The sequence below is a fragment of the Saccopteryx bilineata genome, chromosome 11, assembly GCF_036850765.1.
Source record: "Saccopteryx bilineata isolate mSacBil1 chromosome 11, mSacBil1_pri_phased_curated, whole genome shotgun sequence".
Classification (NCBI taxonomy): Eukaryota; Metazoa; Chordata; class Mammalia; order Chiroptera; family Emballonuridae; genus Saccopteryx; species Saccopteryx bilineata.
The window spans coordinates 22,691,587-22,711,069 of NC_089500.1; the positions used below are offsets into that span (position 1 = coordinate 22,691,587).

Genomic DNA, 19,483 nt, shown 5'->3' on the forward strand with positions numbered 1-19,483 from the left:
TGCATGGTAGAGTGAGTGCTGGGGCAATGCCACAATCAAGTGCTCATCGCTAGTCTGCCTGATGATTCTGCAACTTCCTCCCTCTGTAGTTTTATAACTTCACTTTTCATATAATATTTTAAATAAAATCTTAAGAGTTCCATTAAACTCTAATAGTAATTAAAAAGAAATTGTATAATTATATGTTCATGTTGTGTGTATATAATACCATTTATAAAATTAAGTGTTTAATTTCAAAATCATAAACCCTCTTAGAAGAGTAGATGGTATCATGGTACCCAACATTTTTATTTTTAGATCCTATATCTTAATTCCTGAATAGTTATTTTTTTTATTGGTTTTGTGTGTGTGTGTGTGTGTGTGTGTGTGAGAGAGAGAGAGAGAGAGAGAGAGAATAAAAGCTTTATTTAGCACAGCGCATCCTGCCCAACGATGATCTCTGATCCCAAGGACAAAGGCCAGGGAAGTCACTGAATAGTCATTTTTAATTCTGAATGCAGCATATTGTTGTCATCAGGTTGGCAGGCTTTAGGACTGGCTTTCTTTGCTTAGGTGATTCCTAGATACTAGTGCTAATAATTAACACAATTCAAATTAGAATGGAAGAAATTCTGGTCGAACTATAGAAAGTAGCTTTATTCATAAAGTTGCCCTGATTTATATCAATTCTTAGGACTCCTCTATTTTTATTTCTAAATTTCTTTATAGATAAAACTAATTATATCCACATGTTACATTAATAAATGCATATGCAAAGGATATTTCTCTTTGTCACTGAACATTTTCTGTACTACTTCAGCACTGTACCTTATGCTTTAATGTTGACTTACTCTTATGTCCCAGCTTCTGTTGACAGCCCACCACATGCGTGGCGTGCATGTTAAAATGAAGACTGTTAATGAAAGAGGAGAGTAGAGTGGAGTGCTAAAACTTAGTGAACTTACCGCTGAGAATGCCCAGTAGTACAGCCCTTCTCTCTTGTGAACTAACAGCCAGATTGTTTGTAATTTCCCATGCTATTTAAAACAGGGTTCTCATGTATCAGCCATCTTCTGTAAGGGTGCCCAGTGTGACTTCGGTTGATCCCGCTGCTATTCAGCCTTCATTAACAGACTACTCAGTACCATTCCACCACACGCCAATATCAAGCATGTCATCAGATTTGCCAGGTATGTGAAGAGTTATTTTGTTTTGTTTTTTTTTTAATCAAGTTTTATCATTTATTTTTAATCTTAATTTGTGGAGCAAATAGAGTCCTAAAATGTTAAGTAGAAATGCTAAGGAAATTTGAAAACCTTATGTAAAGATAGTATCTGTTTTAATATCATATTTAATTACTATCATTTTAACTATAGAGCAATCTATATATAGATTCCTGATGATAGAAAATATAGTAGGATAGTAAGAAATTTTTGTAGAATTTATTTTCCTTCATAGAGAATTGGTACTCAAAGATTTTTATTATTATTATGCAAGCTTCACAAGTTACAGGGAGAGAGTATTTTTCACAAGTTAGGGAGAGAGAATATTTTATCATACTCTTCTTGCAAGTCCATCACAACTTCAGAATATACTGGTTAACTCTGGGTGAGTGTTTGCTTACAGCTTTACCCTGTGGGGTTTTTTCTCCTTGAAAAATAGGATCTACCAGCTGTTTCCCTGGAGCACTGCTTAACATTTGGGGATATCTTTTATATGTATGTTAACTCATCATTTAAAAACTTTAAGGCTACTTGAATTACCTTAGTATCAAGACTTGTGCAACTAAAGCCATATTATAAGTTTAAACTCTCTCCCCCAACTCTTCTTTCTTTTCTAAGAGCAGTTGATTTTGCAGGTATATTTTGTCTATCAAATATGTGCAAGTTAGAGCCCAGTGCCTCTTATATAATTTCCCTTCTCCCTGAAGGATGCTTTTAGTGTAATACAATTCCCTCCTCTGTTCCCCCCCCCCCCTCTGGTTTTTAATTTTCTTTTCTAGATTTCTGAGATTAATTTTGTTTTATGATTTATTCTTATTCCTCTTAGTGAAGTCTTATTTTAAGAACAATATATATTCTATTGCACAAAATTAGTGTTGTTTGAAACAGTTGATCATTGTATAATCTGGATCAAACCAAATTAAGTTTAATGGAAAAGAATAGACTAAAAATAGTAGCCTTTAAAAAAACTTTAAATACTTTTTGCTCATTAAATATTGGGTTGGCAAGAAAGTATTTTCGGTTGTCACAGCGTAATTGTTTTTGAAGGACTTCTGTCAGTGTGATGGTATTTTCCTTTGGACATTGATATCAGTCACATTTAGGTTACTTTAGAAGCAGGTTGTGTGTAATTTTGTTGTAGTTTTAGTTTACGGTCTGTTTTAACACGGAGTGCAGAAAGGAACATTTTTGGCATATTTTACTTTTTTACTTTCGTTAAGGAAAGAAAGCTGCTGAGGCTCACAAAAGGGTATGTGAAGTTTGTGGTGTTCATTGCATAACAAATGTACGTGTCAGAATTGGTTTAAAAAAATCTGTTCTGGAGATTTTTCACTCAAAGATGGCCAACATTCTGGTCAACCTACTGAGGTTGATGATGACCAAATCTAAGCCCTAATTGAAGAGAATTGTCATATAACTGTACGAGGGATTGCAGAGAGGTTCAATGTGTCGCACACAACAATTGAAAATTACTTAAAATGTCTTGGACTTGCCAAAAAGTTTGATATTTGAGTTCCACATGACTTGAAAGAGATTCACTTAACACAATGAATCAATAATTGCGATACGCATCTCAAGCACAATGAAAGCGACCCTTTTATGAAAAGAATCATCACTGGTGATGAAAAATGGGTCATCTACAGTAACATCATTTGAAAACGATCATGGTTCAAGTGTTAGGAACTAGCATAAACCACATCTATAGCTGAATTGCATAAAAAGGTCATGCTGTCAATTTGGTGGGACTACAAAAGTGCTGTGTGTTTTGAGCTGCTTCCAAGAAACCAATCAATTCAGATGTTTACTGTCAACAACTAATGAAACTGGATGAATCAAAGAAAAATGGCCAGAATTGGCAAATCACCAAGGAATTGTATTCCATCATGATAATGCAAAGCCTCACACATCTTTAGTAACTTGTGGGAAATTATTGGAGCTTGGTTGGGAAGTGATGTTGCACTTCCACACAGCCCTGACCTGGCACCATCTGATTACCATTTATTTTGAAGTTTGCAAAACTCTTTGGTAAAATTTGCACAAATGATGATGACCTTAAATCGCACTCGGTTCATTTTTTTGCTGATAAGGACCAAATTTCTATGAGCACGGAATCATGAAGCTTTAAGAAAGATGGCAAAAGGTCATTGAACAAAGTGGAAAATATATAATTGATTAAATTTTATTCTTTGAATAAAAAAGTTTTATTTTACACTACAAAACCGAGATTACTTTCTTGCCAACACAATATGTTTAGTCCATATGTACTTTGGGGATTGTATTAAAAAAAAATTTTAAGCCCAGCTCTCTCAGCTGTTATAAAGTATTTGCTGTATGCAAAACTTAATACTCAGGTCCATTAGAAAAACAGACACTTGGAAATTCTTAATTCCTAACTGCTGTGTTTGAAGTTTTAGAATGTCCACGTCTTAGTGTATGTTTTAAACAAGCCTTCCAGAAGGATTTTTTTCTGAAAATTTTGAATAAAGCCCGACCAGGCAGTGGCTCAGTGGATAGAGCATCAGACTCATCAGACTAGGGTGCAGAGGACCCAGGTTCGAAACCTCGAGGTCGCTGGCTTGAGCCCATGGTTGCTAGCTTGAACAAGGGGTCATACACTGTGCTGTAGACCCCAGTCAAGGCACATATGAGAAAGCAATTAATGAACAAGTAAAGAGCTGCAACGAAGAATTGATGCTTCTCATCTCTCTCCCTTCCTGACTGTCCCTGTCTATCCCTTTCTCTGTCTCTGACTCTCAGAAAACAAAAAAAAAAGACTGTATTAAAAAATGATCCTGTAAAAAGATGATAAATGTTCTGCTTACTACGAGACCATTTAGCAGTAGAATAGACACAACTCACAAATCATTTGCTCTGTTTTCAAATTATGTGATTCTGGGTGAGTTTTTAATTGGAGAATTTATAGCTTTTTAAAATTTGGGTATAAATTGAGACTTTCATAAAATGTGCAGATTTGAGAAAAATTCAATATAATATGTTAACTGTCTTTCATAAAATGCACTTCAAGCTGGTATTAAGGAACTAACACTTAATATTCAGGCTTGATATTTAGCCAGTATAAACTAATAAAGTGATACTGGTTATTAAAAACTTGAAATGCATTCTACCGATTGATAAACAGAGTAGTATCTATTGTACATTACAAGAATGACCAATTTAGCGTCATCTGTGAATCACATAGCAGTTAGTACATCTAAATAGCTTAGTTTTTATTTTAGTTTTATTGTTAATGTGCTCTTTCATAATTAGTTTGGTTTTATTTTTGTGCATAATTTTTATGTAATTAGTCATACTGTACAGAGTTGATATTTATAAATTTAATAATATAATAAAATATTAACTAGAACACCGAGAATGGAGAGATGACAAAGTTTTAATACATTTCTTAACATTTTTTTAAAACGTCATAAACATGAATCTTCTGAATCTGCAGGAGAACAAAGAAGAAATATTAATAATGAACTGCAGCTTGGACCATCTTCTGATACTGTGCAACAGTGAATTCAAAATAAATATAAGTTGTGTTTATGGAATGGAAAACAGCTTGATTATTTCAAGAAAAAATATGACTGCCTTATTACTAGTGATATAATGTCAGGTGTGAATGGTGCTCAAAAGCGGTGTTACTAATATTTAAAAGTGCTAAACATTTAAATATTTAATCATGTAGCAATCATGTTTTGTTAAAGTTCATGGCTCAAGTAAGGAAAATGTATTGTTATTAATAAGGCATGTGGAGTTAGTTACACATAAAGATGCATTTGAAATCTAAAAGGTACAATTTTATCAGTGTTAATAAAACAAACACTTAGACTGTACCATCAGAATTTTTAACATTACCTTCTTTTTAGTTAAAAATAATTGAGTCCACTTTCAACCGTGAAATACTTAGGAGTGCATAAATATATATCATATAACGTATTGCAATTGAAATTTATGGTGAAATAAGAAAACAGCATTTTGATAAAGATAAAACAAGGAAGTAGCATTAGTCACTATCTATGAAACTTCAACTGTTTCATACGAGTTTTAATAGTCTACTTAAATGCAACACTGATAATGAAGTTTATTAGAAGGAATAGCATCAGGAGTATGAGATCTAATTTAGTGATAGCATTGGGGGGAAAAATAGTTTCAGTGCGAAATACATTAAAACATTATTGGATTTTGTATAGACAGCATTTATGTAATGCTGGGGAGACAGCCTAGAATTTCAACGAAAATTTTAGAAAAATGGCTAGTATTTTACTATGTATTGTATATGTCACCATATTCAGTGGTTCCTGGATAATGTATTAAAAGATAGAGATCAAGGTTGTGTGTGTGGGTGTGCACACACGCGCATGTGAAATAAGAATTACAGCACATCTGAAGAGCTGGGAATTGAAATAGCGAAAATAGGAAGAGTCTTGGCACCTAAGTGGGCAGCCTTCAGTGCTGGGGCTGCAAAAACAGTTTGAAAATTACGTCAAGTCTGTGTGCTTATTTAAATTGAAGTTATGAAATGGGAATAGTTAAACATTAGAAAAATTAGCGTTTTTGAGTGATTTGATTTCGATACAAATATTCCAACACTTATCGATTATTTCTTAGCTTAATAAAAAGTTTGTTATTCAAGTGGACTGAGTTGTTTACAAAACATTAAAAATAATTGAACATATAAAATTAAATAAACTAAAAAGCAGGAGCTAGTATAAAAAGAAAAATGTTACACCATTTAAGCAAAATAAAATTAATAAAGTTAAGCCAATTAAATGACACACTGATAAAGTATTTTTGTGACTTAATAAAAGGGATGTTAATATATAAAACTCTTGAAAGATATTTTAAGGGTTAGACAGATTTTGAGTTAGTGTTCAACAAAAGTAGATAATTTACTGAACATGATCATTAATGTGAAAAGAAATTGCTTGTCAAAATATGTCGCCTGCTGATTACCAATTTAACGGGGAAGTTGTTGGAAAAGTTTGTTGTGATTTTCTTTGTGCATTGTTGGCTCAAATCTAGCTGTATCATATTGCTTGCGACAGACATACAAAATGGAAAATCACAATTTTTACATGCTTTATAAATGGAATAATTGATTTCTTTTAAATGGTTGATGCCACAGCTTCTTATCACTTGATAAACATGTTTATTATACCTTATTTAGACATTATAAGGTACTAAATATACTTTAAAACTTTGAGTTATAAATTATTCTGGTTATTAAATTATTTAAATACTGTTTTCAGTAAGTTTCTATTTTGAGTAATAGTTTAGTATCATTTCACTCTGTATGATTGTTATTTAAGGTGACATTGAATGTCAGCAAATAAAAATTTATAGAGTTGAATAGAAATGGACCTGTCTTAGTGACTTAAACTTAGTGCGCTTTTTTTTAATGTTGTAAACTAAGAAATCTAAGGGAACTGACTTGGAGATTTATTGCTAGACCTTGCAGACCTGAAATTTTTTATTATTAATTGTTCTTTTAATGCTTCAAATGGTATTGATATTACTGGGCAGCCTTTTCAACTTTCCTGTTTCTAAAGTTTAATTAGAGAATCTCACATCTTTGGTTTAGGAAATAGCATTGGCTTATAACCCAGTAAGCCTTGGTAAGATTTAGCTTGTTAGTAAGCAGAAATTACCAAGTGCTTGCTTGGTGCAGAGCATGGAACTGTGTACTGCTTTTGATGTAGAGATGGGGACAGAGAATGCTTCATGAAATAGACATATGTTTAAGAAGTGGTATTTTAGATGAAGCTCATTGTGGTATATTTCTAAAAAAATAAATGTGAAGTCTCTTAAGAACCTATGTTGTTGTTTTTTTAATGGTCTGTATCCAGATCATTATTTACCATTTTTATTCCCATTCTATTAATTGAGGAAATGAAATGTTTGCTTTGACTAGTTCTACTTCAACAGAAATTTTTGGGGTCTTCCCTTTAAGTCTCTGGGAAGTGATTTTTCCAAATGTTTTGTCAAGGAATATGTTCATTTTAGGGTTTGTTGTACACATTAAATATCAGTGCTTCTGGTATAGGACTTTCCTATTGCAGAATGGTAAGCACTTACCCCAAGTGTTTTATAGCTTATGATAAATATAAAATGGTTTTGGGAAATAATTCTTGTCTCCAAAATATGAGACAACTATTAACAAAGCATTTTTGTTTTAGGTTTGGATTTTCTTTCCCTTATTCCAGTTGATCCCCAGGTATGTATCCTGAATTTAAGCAACTAATTTGTATTTGATTATTGCTTATGTCATATAACTAAAAATGATCAGTTGCATAAAATCAGGACAGTCAACTCTCAGGTACTTAAATTGATGAAAAGAAAGTTCCTTATAATTCACAGTTTTATTTGGAGAAATAAAATTGGTATTTTTTTATTTACGATGTTTTGCCCTTAATACCTGAATTTTAAATATTTTACTTAGTTTAATAATCAATTGACATTTATTACAAGCATCTCCGTGATTAAAATGAGGGGAAGTAGTGCTAGATCACTGGAGATTTAACTGTACAGATTATAAAAACACTTGTTCTATACAGAGAAAAAGTTAAAGCTGATTAAAATGATTTGAATCATTATGTTGGTTCTTCCTTGTTTTTAAAGGCAATCATATTCAGACTTAGGAGGTGCCCACCCTAAAGTTGTTATAAACCAATTATTGCTGTTTTCTCAGTCAGAGATAAGGAATTCTAGTATCCCAGAGTACCAACATGAAGACCTGACTGTGAGCATAGACTCCACTGACAGGCTTATTGCAGAGAAGGGAAGGGGCAAGTGAAACAGAGGAGGCTGCTTTGAGAGATGTGGAGAAAGTAGGAAAGGAATAGAGGAACAACATGGACCACCACTTCATAGGCTGCTCAGAATCAGCTAACTACAGGTCTCTGTATCTGATCACACAAACAACTCTGGAAATTTGGGCCCAAGGTAACTTGTATAAAATTTCTTCTTCTCATCAGAGTTGGCTTTGTGACATCAGTAAATTGTATCTTTAGCAAAAGTATCTCTATTTTCCTAAGAAGTGGGTTCTTCATGCTTAAAATATTACTGATTTTTTTAAAAATGAGAAGCATCCTTTTTAAAAAGTTATCTTGGAACCTAGAGGATTCTGATTTCATAGTGCTGTTTAGCATACGCAGTGTCAGGGTAACTTAATTGATGAGCCAGTAAAGGCTGAGGTTATGCCTTCAGTTTTTCTTAGAATCTTTAGATTTGTTCTACTTTACCTCTGTATGCCCCCATTGTTCTTGTGCAGAAATGTGCTGATTACACTTACAGGATGCAGAGTTACAAGTAAATGGCTGCAACTCGAAGATTAGAAAAGGTCAAGGCAGAGAGCCTATTGCTAGCAGGACTGTATGTAGCATTAGCGTTTATTTTACAGTGAAGAAGAGTACCATTTTACTGATAGGCAGTCAAAGACTGCCTGAGAGGTAGGAAAAATAAAATGTAAATTTCTGCCGTTTTTTTCCCCAGAATTCCCCCCCCCCCCCCGGTTTTAGTAAAAAGTAGAAGATTCACTTGCTTTTAAAGAAGTTTAATACTTGAGTTTAACTTTCTTTAGAACTCTCTAAGAACTGTTCCTTTTCCCTCTTAACCAATATCCTTTGAATCTCTTAGTGCATGGCATTCATTTTACTGATGAACCCACACACTTATCCATCCTAAACATTAGATTACTTTTTTTGAAAGGTAGGTAGCCTGAATTTTAGTTGTTTTACTGACTTGAGCGGCTTAAACCTGTGGCTGTCTTTCATGTATCTTTTTGAAGATCATGTAAAAAAAATGTTGGCCGGACAGGTGGTTGAAAACCACTGGTCTAAATAACCTCAGTTTTAAATACCTGTTCTGTAATTTAGTATGTCTAATGATAGTTGACTATAGAATTGATAATATTGATCAGCTATCTTGATCTTCTTTTATACAATCTGAAGGTAAACTTAGGACATCTCTTGTATACACTGGACCTCACTTATTTTACTAAAAGCAGTGCAGTTGTTTCTCATAAAATATTTTATCATGATATAGTTCTTGTCTCTATCCCTCTTGGTCACTATTAGAGTATTAAACTCAGGTTTTAATTTAAGGATCAGTAACCAAGCTGGTAAGGGAACAAAATATGAACTCTTGGGGAGGGGTGCCAAGGAAGTATCACAAGGAAGCTTTGATTAGCCTTCCTTTAAGATTTATTCTAAAATTTTTTTATTATATGAGATAATTCTGTTCTGAACACTCTATGGTAGTTAACTACTATCTAGTCTTTATTTGAGAATGAGTGACATCCTTGTAATTACACAAGTATTGTTACATGTATGTACAAAAGACTCAGGTGCTGCTGTTTAGCTGATCAATCTTAACATTATTCCTAAACAGTTTGATTGATACTTAATTTGAAAGAATTCCTGAATTTTATATTAATATTTTTGCTTAATTAGTATTTTTCCTTAATACCATTAAAAATAAGTATTTACTAGCTTTTTGCAGTGTATTTTAAAACTAGTGTAAATACATTTAGTGAACAAAATTTTTAGACTAATTTTGAGTCATTGTGGGACCAATATTTACTATTAAAGATTGTTGACATTTTCATAATTGTTCTTATATATTTGGATAATAAACAAATTGTACAAGTTTTGAGAGAATCAGGAATATGCTACATTTGCTAAGTAATGTAAACTAGCTAAATTCAAGCCACCTTCCATCCAAAGATGAGAAAGTTTGAGAAATTTTAGAATCCCATTGGGATTGAAACATGTGGCTCTCACTTATGCATATCTAACAATTTTTAGTCTCTGTTTGAAGTCAATGTAGCCTCTTCCTCATCGGCATCATTGTTTGTTTCAAGCAGTACTGTCCTCCTATGTTTTTGGATAGTCTCACCTCACCCTTAACAGCAAGCAGTACGTCTGTCACCACCACCAGCCCCCATGAAAGCAGTACTCACGTTAGTTCATCCAGCAGCAGGAGTGAGACAGGGGTCATAACCAGCAGTGGAAGTAACATTCCTGACATCATCTCATTGGACTAAACGAGGACTCACTTGATTCTAGGAATCATTCGGTAAAACTGCTCTTTCTTGGATCTCTGGTCCATGGAAGCAATTTTTTGGTAACAGTTACTTTGATATTTATTGAAACGTCAAATGGATTCTTTCGCTTTCTGAGAGGTGAACACAAATGAATGCAGCAAGAACCAAGTGACACACAGGATTTTTCTTATTCCTGCTGACTCTGAGCATCAGATGCATTCAGCCACAACTGTATCTTCTTGAGAGATGGATTACAATTTCATGTTACTGGATGGATTCTACAAATCAGTTAAACATTTTTTGTTGTAATAAACAGCAATAAAGTTATGTAAATGTTCAAGTAAACTTTTTTCTAATTAAAAAAAATGTAATCAATGATTTTAAAATGACAGCAATTTTGTTTAACCTAATGTGAAGGAAAAATATAAGGAAAGTTACGTTTGCCAAGTGAGTCCTTACCATGAAGACTTCTTCTATTTCGTCGAAGTGACGAAGTCTTGATAAGTGGCCTGAGCTTCACTTGATCTTAGCCAAAAGCCCAGAAGACCAAAGCTTGGGTTCCACTTTCCTTCTGCAGGCCCACCTTCCTTCCTGAGTCCATCAAAGAAAAATGGCCTTTGTGTTACGTGTTTTTCTTTGGTTGTCACTTTCACTTTGAAATTGTTTGCTTCTGGATACAGAGAGAACTAGGATCTGGCTGCCTTTTCTTAGCGAGTATGTTGAAAAACACTATGCAAATTTGACCATGACATAATGTGTTATTTTTGGTAATTGAACATTCTCATTCTAGAGATTTCTTTAAATTTGGGGCTTGCTTTCTCAAAAAAGAAATTCTGTGCAGCTGTAGAAGGAAATGTTTTTGGGGTAAGGTAGCTGGAATGTTTGTAAGAATTTTGTTCATACTGTCCAGAAATATTGAAAGCTTGGAGGCAGTGGAAGAACCGATTTAGGGGGAGGTGGAAATAACAAAGTTTAGTTTATTCCTGAGAACTTCTTTTGCTTATTTACTTTATAGACTAATATTCAACCCTTTGTTGAAACTTTTCAAATTTTAGTATTACTGACCATGAAAATAAGTTTTAGATCTCTGATCATATTTAAACAAAAAGCAAATAGCAAGAGATAGGGACGGCATCAGATTTCCTTTTCCTTGTTAAAGAGAAAGCTTTCCTGAAACCACAAAAGACAAAACGGAATTAAAAATGTTTGAGTTGAAGTGAGGAAGAGGTTAAGAGGGTGGGCCTGAACCCCACTTTGAAATCACTTTTATAGTATGTGATTTTAAATCCCTCAGGCAACTGACTTTTACCCTTAGAGAAGCATTTTCATCCAAATTTTATATTTTCTTTTGCTTCATGGAATGGCTTCGTAAATAATTTTTGAGTTCTCAAGTGGTTAAAACTTTCCCATTGTTTAGCTTTCTCTTCCTAAGCTGTCTCTACTTTAAAGAAAACCTTTTAGTAAAATGACTAATCTGATTCTCAGGCTGAGTGCCCAGATGAAGAGTACCACTTTCAGTTAGAATAGGGACACATCACTTCAGGGTTGGTGCGGCTACAGGGGGCTGATTGGTCAGTGCTTGGCTTTTACAGCTTCTCAAGTTTTCATGGCCTCTGTGTACCTTTTGTACTATTTAAGTTCATGTGATTTTCTCTGTCATCCCTTCTTTGGCTACATCATCACCTTAATGTATCACCCATCTTGGAGAGCTGCTTATTATTAAAAACGTGGAAAATAAACTTCTTGCAGTAGTTGCGCCATAGTTGCCAGGTCTGTCTTGTCATTTCCAATCCATGTTACAGTCCTTTGGTCCAGATACAGTATTTATAGTAAAAACTTATTTTTTGCTGCTTTAAATATAGTTGTAATTTCTGTTAACTCTGTAATCAGATAGAAAAAGTAACCTGATTTGTGTGGTATAATTTGTTAATAAATGATGTATATTTGTTTCCATTTTGTTACCCTTCAGATTCTCAGAGACTACTGCCCCTTCCCAATTTAACCGACACTTTTATAAGGTAAATGAAAAGATGACTAGAAATCAGTTGATTTACTTGGTTCTTGTAATGGATATCTCAGTGCTTTAATAGTGATTTGTTTCCTTTTTAGTATTTTGGGTTTTTTGTTGTTTGTGGGGTTTTTTTGTTTTTTTTGTTTTTTGTTTGTTTGTTTTTCATTTTTCTGAAGCTGGAAACAGGGAGAGACAGTCAGACAGACTCCCGCATGCACCGGACCGGGATCCACCCGGCACGCCCACCAGGGGCGATGCTCTGCCCACCAGGGGGCGATGCTCTGCCCACCAGGGGGTCGCCATGTTGCTACCAGAGCCACTCTAGCGCCTGGGGCAGAAGCCACAGAGCCATCCCCAGCGCCCGGGCCATCTTTGCTCCAATGGAGCCTTGGCTGCGGGAGGGGAAGAGAGAGACAGAGAGGAAAGCGCGGCGGAGGAGTGGAGAAGCAAATGGGCACTTCTGTGTGCCCTGGCCGGGAATCGAACCCGGGTCCTCTGCACGCTAGGCCGACGCTCTACCGCTGAGCCAACCGGCCAGGGCTGTTGTTTGTTTTTTTAACAGAGTCAGAGAGAGGGATAGATAGGGACAGACAGACAGGAACAGAGAGAGATGAGAAGCATCAATCATCAGTTTTTCGTTGTGACACCTTAGTTGTTCATTGATTGCTCTCTCATATGTGCCTTGACCGTGGGCCTTCAGCAGACTGAGTAACCCCTTGCTCAAGCCAGCGACCTTGGGTCCAAGCTGGTGAGCTTTTGCTCAAACCAGATGAGCCCGCTCTCAAGCTGGTGACCTCGGGGTCTTGAACCTGGGTCCCCCGTATCCCAGTCCGACGCTCTATTCACTGCGCCGCGGCCTGGTCAGGCCTTTTCAGTATTTTATATGAACAGTTGTGTTCATTTTTTGGTGCTTTCCACTTAAATTACTTAAAATTTTTTAATTTATCTCATGCAGGTGACTTAACATTTTTAAAAAATCACTTTTAAGTTTATAATCTTAAAATTGGGGGTTTTCTGTATGTATCTTTGAAGGTGAGTACTTTTCTTTATGCCTTAGGCCCAATGACAACTGCGTGGTTAGTAAGCCATTCTTTTTCTTCAGTATGGTTACTCGGTATTTTTACCAAGACCTTGACTTTTTAGGAGCTGATTTTGCTAGCCCAGATTTTATGTTTAACCAGGTATAGTACAGTTTCAGAGGAGGCTGACTTAGCTGTTGTTTAGATGTCAACCCACTGGTGATTATATGGATGGATTGTCTTGTTTAAGGAAAGGATCTGCAGATACTAGTCTCTTACAAACACCTGTCATCCTTTTTTTTTTTATCTTTATTCCTACAGAAATGGTAGCGATGTTTCTTGCTTTAGTAACTCCTGTCATTGGTGCTGAATACATTTCACATCTACGGTCTGCTTACATTCACTGACTTTGTGACACTAGGATTTTACTGTCACTTCTGCCCAGAAGGTATAAATATCTTGGCACCTGTCCTAGGACAAGTATAAAGGCCTAATGAAACAGTAGAGGTGAATTTATATAGCATTTATCTAATGTTGAAGGAAAGCTAGAGTGAAAAACCATGATTAGAGCTTGTGAGTATAAATAAGTTGGTCCATAACTCAGAATAAAACAAGATTTTCCTAGGGTAGAATCTTAAGGAATTTGAATACTGCCTTTCAGATGAAGTGTTCCACAGAGACAGTTCTGACTTTGAGATGCACACCTTTCAGGCATTCTGCTTTCAGACCAATCCCAACACTCCGATTTAGTGTCTATTTCTCTTCTGCCAATAAAGTCTTTAGTTCCATTTTGACTTTAAATAAGTCGATTTTTACAAAGCACTAGTTTAATTCTCAGGTATGGTGTTCATTTTTCTCTAGTCCCCATTAGTAAAAAGGCTGTTTATTGTGTTGGAGGGTTTCTTTTTTTAGTAAACACTTTATTTTCCTAATTTTTTCATCTTGAAAAATATAGAGCAGTGTGCCATTTAAACTTGGGTTTGACATTGTGTTTTAGTGACGCTGGATCTATGTGGTGGGAGAACTTGGAGTTATCATTTAGATGGGTGATTGATGATTCAGTCTCACTCTGATTCACCATCATTTTGCTACAGTCTTACATAAAGCATGATGAAACTTGTGGAAAAAGACTTCAAGAATTTCTCTGCTTTTTTAGGAGTCTAATGCAACTGTCAAGTAAATGACTGGTTTGTAAGCTTTTTGTGTTGTTGCTAGGAACCACACCAATTCCTAGCAGAAACAAATAAAGCTATATAAAAATGCCTATTCTTTAATGCTTGCCTGACACTAATGTTTTTGTTTCTGTTTATGTCAGTATTCATCTCATAATGGAAAATTTAGATAACAAAAAAGTATAAAGAAATATAATAATTGCCCATAATTCTATGGGGAGGGGAAGCACTTTAGTATTTTTGTATATTTCTTTCCAGTCGTACCTACTTTGTGCTTGTTTTTACATATAGTTTTATTCATTCTCAGTGTAATTTATATCTTGGTCTTTTTCTCATTCTGAAGACATTATTCCATATCATTAAAAGCTGTGTCAGTTTTTATTAATTGCATGATATTTTATACTATGTATATGCCACAATCCATATTACTTTCCCCCATTGGACATTTTTAAACATTTTATTTATTCATTGATTTTGTTGATTCTTATATGTGCCCTGACTGGAGATCAAACCCACAACCTTGGTGCATTGGGACACACTAACCAACTGAGCTACCCAGCCAGGTCACTTTGTGCATAAATTTTTCCTTAGGAAAAATTTCTAGAGGTGAATTTCTGGGTCAGGGATATGAACACTTTTGTAGGTCTTGCTTCATGTCACCTTTTCAAGTGGATATACTAATTTATATTCCAACCATGTGACATGTGAAGAGCTCTCTGACTGTATTCTCCAAGAACATGCACGATTTATCTCTGTGCAGGTATTGAACTGAGACCCTCTTCCGTTCTGACCCTGCTGGGGTGAGGTAACTGATTTGTAGGTAATTAGCAGAGATTTTCCTGGGCTGTCTCAGTTTCAAGTATGTCTGACATCTTCCACAGAAACCTGTTTATAGATACTCCAGTGATTTTTCACATAGCTTTATTTGCACTGTGAAGTAGCCTATTGCCATGCTACATTTTCCAGTCTTAGTTAGAAAATATTGACACTCTAAAAAAATTTTTTTGTGCCTAGGCCCAGCCCTCAGTAGCCAGCTCTCTTTTTCCTCTTCCTGTAAGGCTCCATTTTGGCCTTCCTGGGCTCCCTGAAGCCAGTAGGATCTGAGCCAAAGGCAGTCCAACCCAGATGAAATGTGGTAAGGCTAATGCAACAGCTGGGCCAAACTTGCATATTTCACTTTTTATTCTTTAAGTTTACAGTCAGATCTTGGTGTTCTAAAGGCAACTGTGGGAAAGAAAGATAGCTATGTTCAGATGTTGAAGGTGTGTCATTTTTTTGATTGGCATATCACATTATTTCCCAACTACTTTTTATTCCTGAGTGGCTTTTAAAACATAACCTTGAATTCTAAAAGCTTAACTCTTTTAAATGAAGAAGAGTATTGTGTTAGAAAATAGAATATCCTCTTATTTTGACCATCAAACTATTCAACAAATATTTATTCAGTATGTTTTATAAGTGTGTGTGGAATACAGTAGTATAAATTATCTGTTCCCAGACTTCAAAGGGCTTATTAACCAAGTTATCAAAATTCAAGAATTCTTACCTAACAGTGTACTAAGAACTTCACAAAAACATCTCATTCCTTACAATAGCACTTCAAAGGAAAGTGGTATTGTCCCCGTTTTATGAATGAAACATATTTAAGTAATTAGTTTAGCAGTGAACTTGGGAGTCTGCAGTAAACTGAACCTAAAATCCTTTTGACTAAGCTGAAGTGGCATTAATTAGGTGTGCTATTTAGGCGACTGATATTAGGATTTAGACATAAAACTGAAAATTGATTGCAGACATGGCCACAGTAGTCAAGAAACAAATGAAGACTAGCCATTTTAAAGGATACCAGTATGTTATGGGCTGAGCTTATTTCTCAAGCCTGAGCAACCAGGGTAATTGTGTTATTGACAGAGACGGGAGCCAGTTAGAATAGACATGAGTCTTTCAGGGGAGACAATGGTGAATTTGATAGTAACCATGAAGTTTCAGAAAGGAGGTATCCATGAAACATCTTTTTGCTGCAGTGTGTGTGTGTGTGTGAGAGAGAGAGAGACGGAGACGGAGACAGGGACAGATAGGAAGGAAGAGAGATGAGAAGCATCAATTCATTGCAGCACCGTAGTAGTTCATTGATTGTTTTCACATATGTGCCTTGATTGGGGGACTAGAGCAGACAAGTGACCCTTTGCTCAAACCAGATGAGCCTGCACTCAAGCCAGCAACCTTGGTGTTTCGAACCTGGGGCCTCTGCGTCCCAGTCCGATGCTCTATCCGCTGTGCCACTGCCTCTCGGGCTGCTGCAGTCTTTTAAGAAGTGCAAAGTTTCATTGTCCATTTTCACCTTCACTTGTCTCCATTCTGTGTATATTCTGGTCACTCCCAGTTGACCACCCATCGTCTCTTCTCCCTAAACCATGTGCAACGGCATCTCACCTTTTTCATTTTTCTCTTTCTTGCCTTGCCATAACAAATTTGGTTGTCACCTGAAGTGCCACCATGTCCTGCAGCTCTGTACAGTGTGGTCTGTGTTCACATTCCACTATCTCAAGAGGTGGTAATTGCTGCCCTTTCTATCATAATTTCTAAATTTCTCCCAAAGCTGATGAAAGTCTGCCCCATTTGCAGCCCATGCCAAGAGGTTACACTATCAGCTGCTCTTAACAAGTAACCCGCTCACTCCCTTTGACTTGCTGAAGTCTTCACTTCCTGACTCGTGGTGGTATTGTCAGTGTCTTTGTTCTTATGAAGGTCCGCTTACCAGTTTGGCTGTGAAATTGTTGGTTATCCTACCTCCAACATTTTCTTCCACCAAAACTCCCTACCATCATTTTTACCACTGGTTTTTTTTTTGTGTGTTTTTTTTTGTACTTCTTGTCCAACTTAGACTGCTCCTTCATCATCACAGCCTTGAATATATATATCCTCGGACCCCACCCTCAGAGTCACCTGACAGTCCTTTCACTTGACATTGTATGGCAGTGGTCCCCAACCCCTGGGCTGTGGACCGGTACCGGTCCACAGAGAAAGAATAAATAACTTACAATTTTTCCATTTTATTTATATTTAAGTCTGAACGATGTATTATTTTTAAAGAAATGACCAGATTCCCTCTGTTATATCCATCTAAGATTCACTCTTGATGCTTGTCTTGGTCACGTGATACATTTATCTGTCCCACCCTAAAGGCCGGTCTGTGAAAATAATTTCTGACATTAACCGGTCCGTGGCCCAAAAAAGATTGGGGACCACTGTTGTATGGTACTTTTGCCCATTCTCACCAATTATTACATATCCCACTTTTTCCATAAGGAGGCCCAGTGTGTCAGCATGATTTCTCTCCACCCATGCTCACCTTCATCCTTTATTCCAATTTCAGAGGATGGTGTAGGTCTTTGACTCTTCAGGACCTTTCTGATCTGATTTTTTTCCTTTCCTCCATGTCTTTCACCTCTACAGCTGTTTGTTAAAAAAGTCTCAGTCATCAAGTTTTTGAGATCTGTTATGTGCCAGGCATTGAATCGGGCACTTGGAACACTGGTTGGGTAGGTACTTCCCATCAAAGTTGTTCTCCAGGAGAATATGTGGAGGAGTGAAATAGGACATTAAAATGCCACAGTAGAAGGCTACGTGGAGGGTGCAACACTAGCACAGAGATGAAGCAACTAATGGATTTCATGGAAGTAACAGACAAGAGGAAACAGCTGATTGGAAGTTTGTCAAGGGGGGACTGAAAATTTTCACAATGGCTGGGAATTTGCTCAGGAGTATTAAGTATGTAAGAAGAAGAACAACCTTGTAAAGCAGAAAGCATTGAAGAGTTCTCAGTCATTAACAGTAATGAACATTTGGGTTTGGTATGATCATCTTCATTTTATAAATGCGGAAACATTCTGAGGGTAAGTTATTTGCGTAAATGGGGAGCCAGGCTTCAAACCCAGTTCATAACCACAAAAGAGGCCTTTTTTGATCAATCTATTTTAAAACTAGGCATTTCCTAACAATCCCCGTCTCATCACTTTTTATATCCTATATGGCACTAATTACAACCTGTGTTTATTTTATGTATTGGTTCATTGTGTACTGTTTCCCCTTCTAGATTGTAAGCTCCATGAAGGCAGGAGTGTTATCTTATTTCACTTGTGCATCCCAGAGCCTAACATGGTGTGGTGCATAGTAGGTGCTCAATAAATATTTGTGAATGAAAAAATGATGGGGAACTGTATTTAACTCATGCTGTCTGTGGAAGTCATTTACTACTTGAGTAGCAAGTTTTCACCAAAGAGAGCAAAACAACAGACATGTTTGGGGCAGATGATGGTAAAAGGTGTTAGGGAGTTGGGAGGAAGTCAGTGGAATGACCTAGACCAAGATTGTGAAGGGCAAGGGCTGGCAGTGGGGAATTGGTAGGGCAGTACACACGGGGGTTGATGGGTGAGTACGTGTTAAACCTGAAAGCTGCTGACCCCTTTTAGACCCAGCTTACTGCATATATAAGGCTGGGGAGATTCTGCATGTAGTCTGAATACCAAAGACCACTCGATAAGGTCAGGTACTCTACACCGAGTCACACAATACAGTTGTAGATATAAAGCAGGGGTCCCCAAACTTTTTACACAGGGGGCCAGTTCACTGTCCCTCAGACCATTGGAGGGCCAGACTATAAAAAAACTATAAACAAATCCTTATGCACACTGCACATATCTTATTTTAAAGTAAGAAAACAAAATGGGAACAAATACAATATTTAAAATAAAGAACAGGCCCTGGCTGGTTGGCTCAGTGGTAGAGCGTCAGCCCGGCGTGCGGGGACCCGGGTTCGATTCCCGGCCAGGGCACATAGGGGAAGCGCCCATTTGTTTCTCCACCCCCCCCTTCCTCTCTGTCTCTTCCCCTCCCGCAGCCATGGCTCCTTGGCCTCTGCCCCAGGCGCTAGAGTGGCTCTGGTCATGGCGTAGCGACGCCCCGGAGGGCATGCCGGGTGGATCCCGGTCGGGCGCATGTGGGAGTCTGTCTCTCCCCGTTTCCAGCTTCAGAAA

General features: G+C 36.6%; 1 protein-coding gene across 10 annotated transcripts in view; it reads left to right on the forward strand.

Moving 5' to 3' along the window:
- The window catches only part of PIAS2 (protein inhibitor of activated STAT 2), a 100,598-nt gene that overhangs the window by 69,831 nt on the left and 11,284 nt on the right, over nt 1-19,483 (forward strand). For 3 of the 10 annotated variants that reach the window (XM_066246417.1, XM_066246427.1, XM_066246421.1), the window contains 3 exons: nt 1,030-1,169; nt 7,382-7,419; nt 10,066-12,010. In XM_066246417.1, coding sequence (XP_066102514.1) covers nt 1,030-1,169; nt 7,382-7,419; nt 10,066-10,248 — 361 coding nt within the window. In that variant the 3' untranslated portion in view covers nt 10,249-12,010. The other 7 variants (XM_066246423.1, XM_066246419.1, XM_066246422.1 and 4 more) reach the window with 7 other exon arrangements.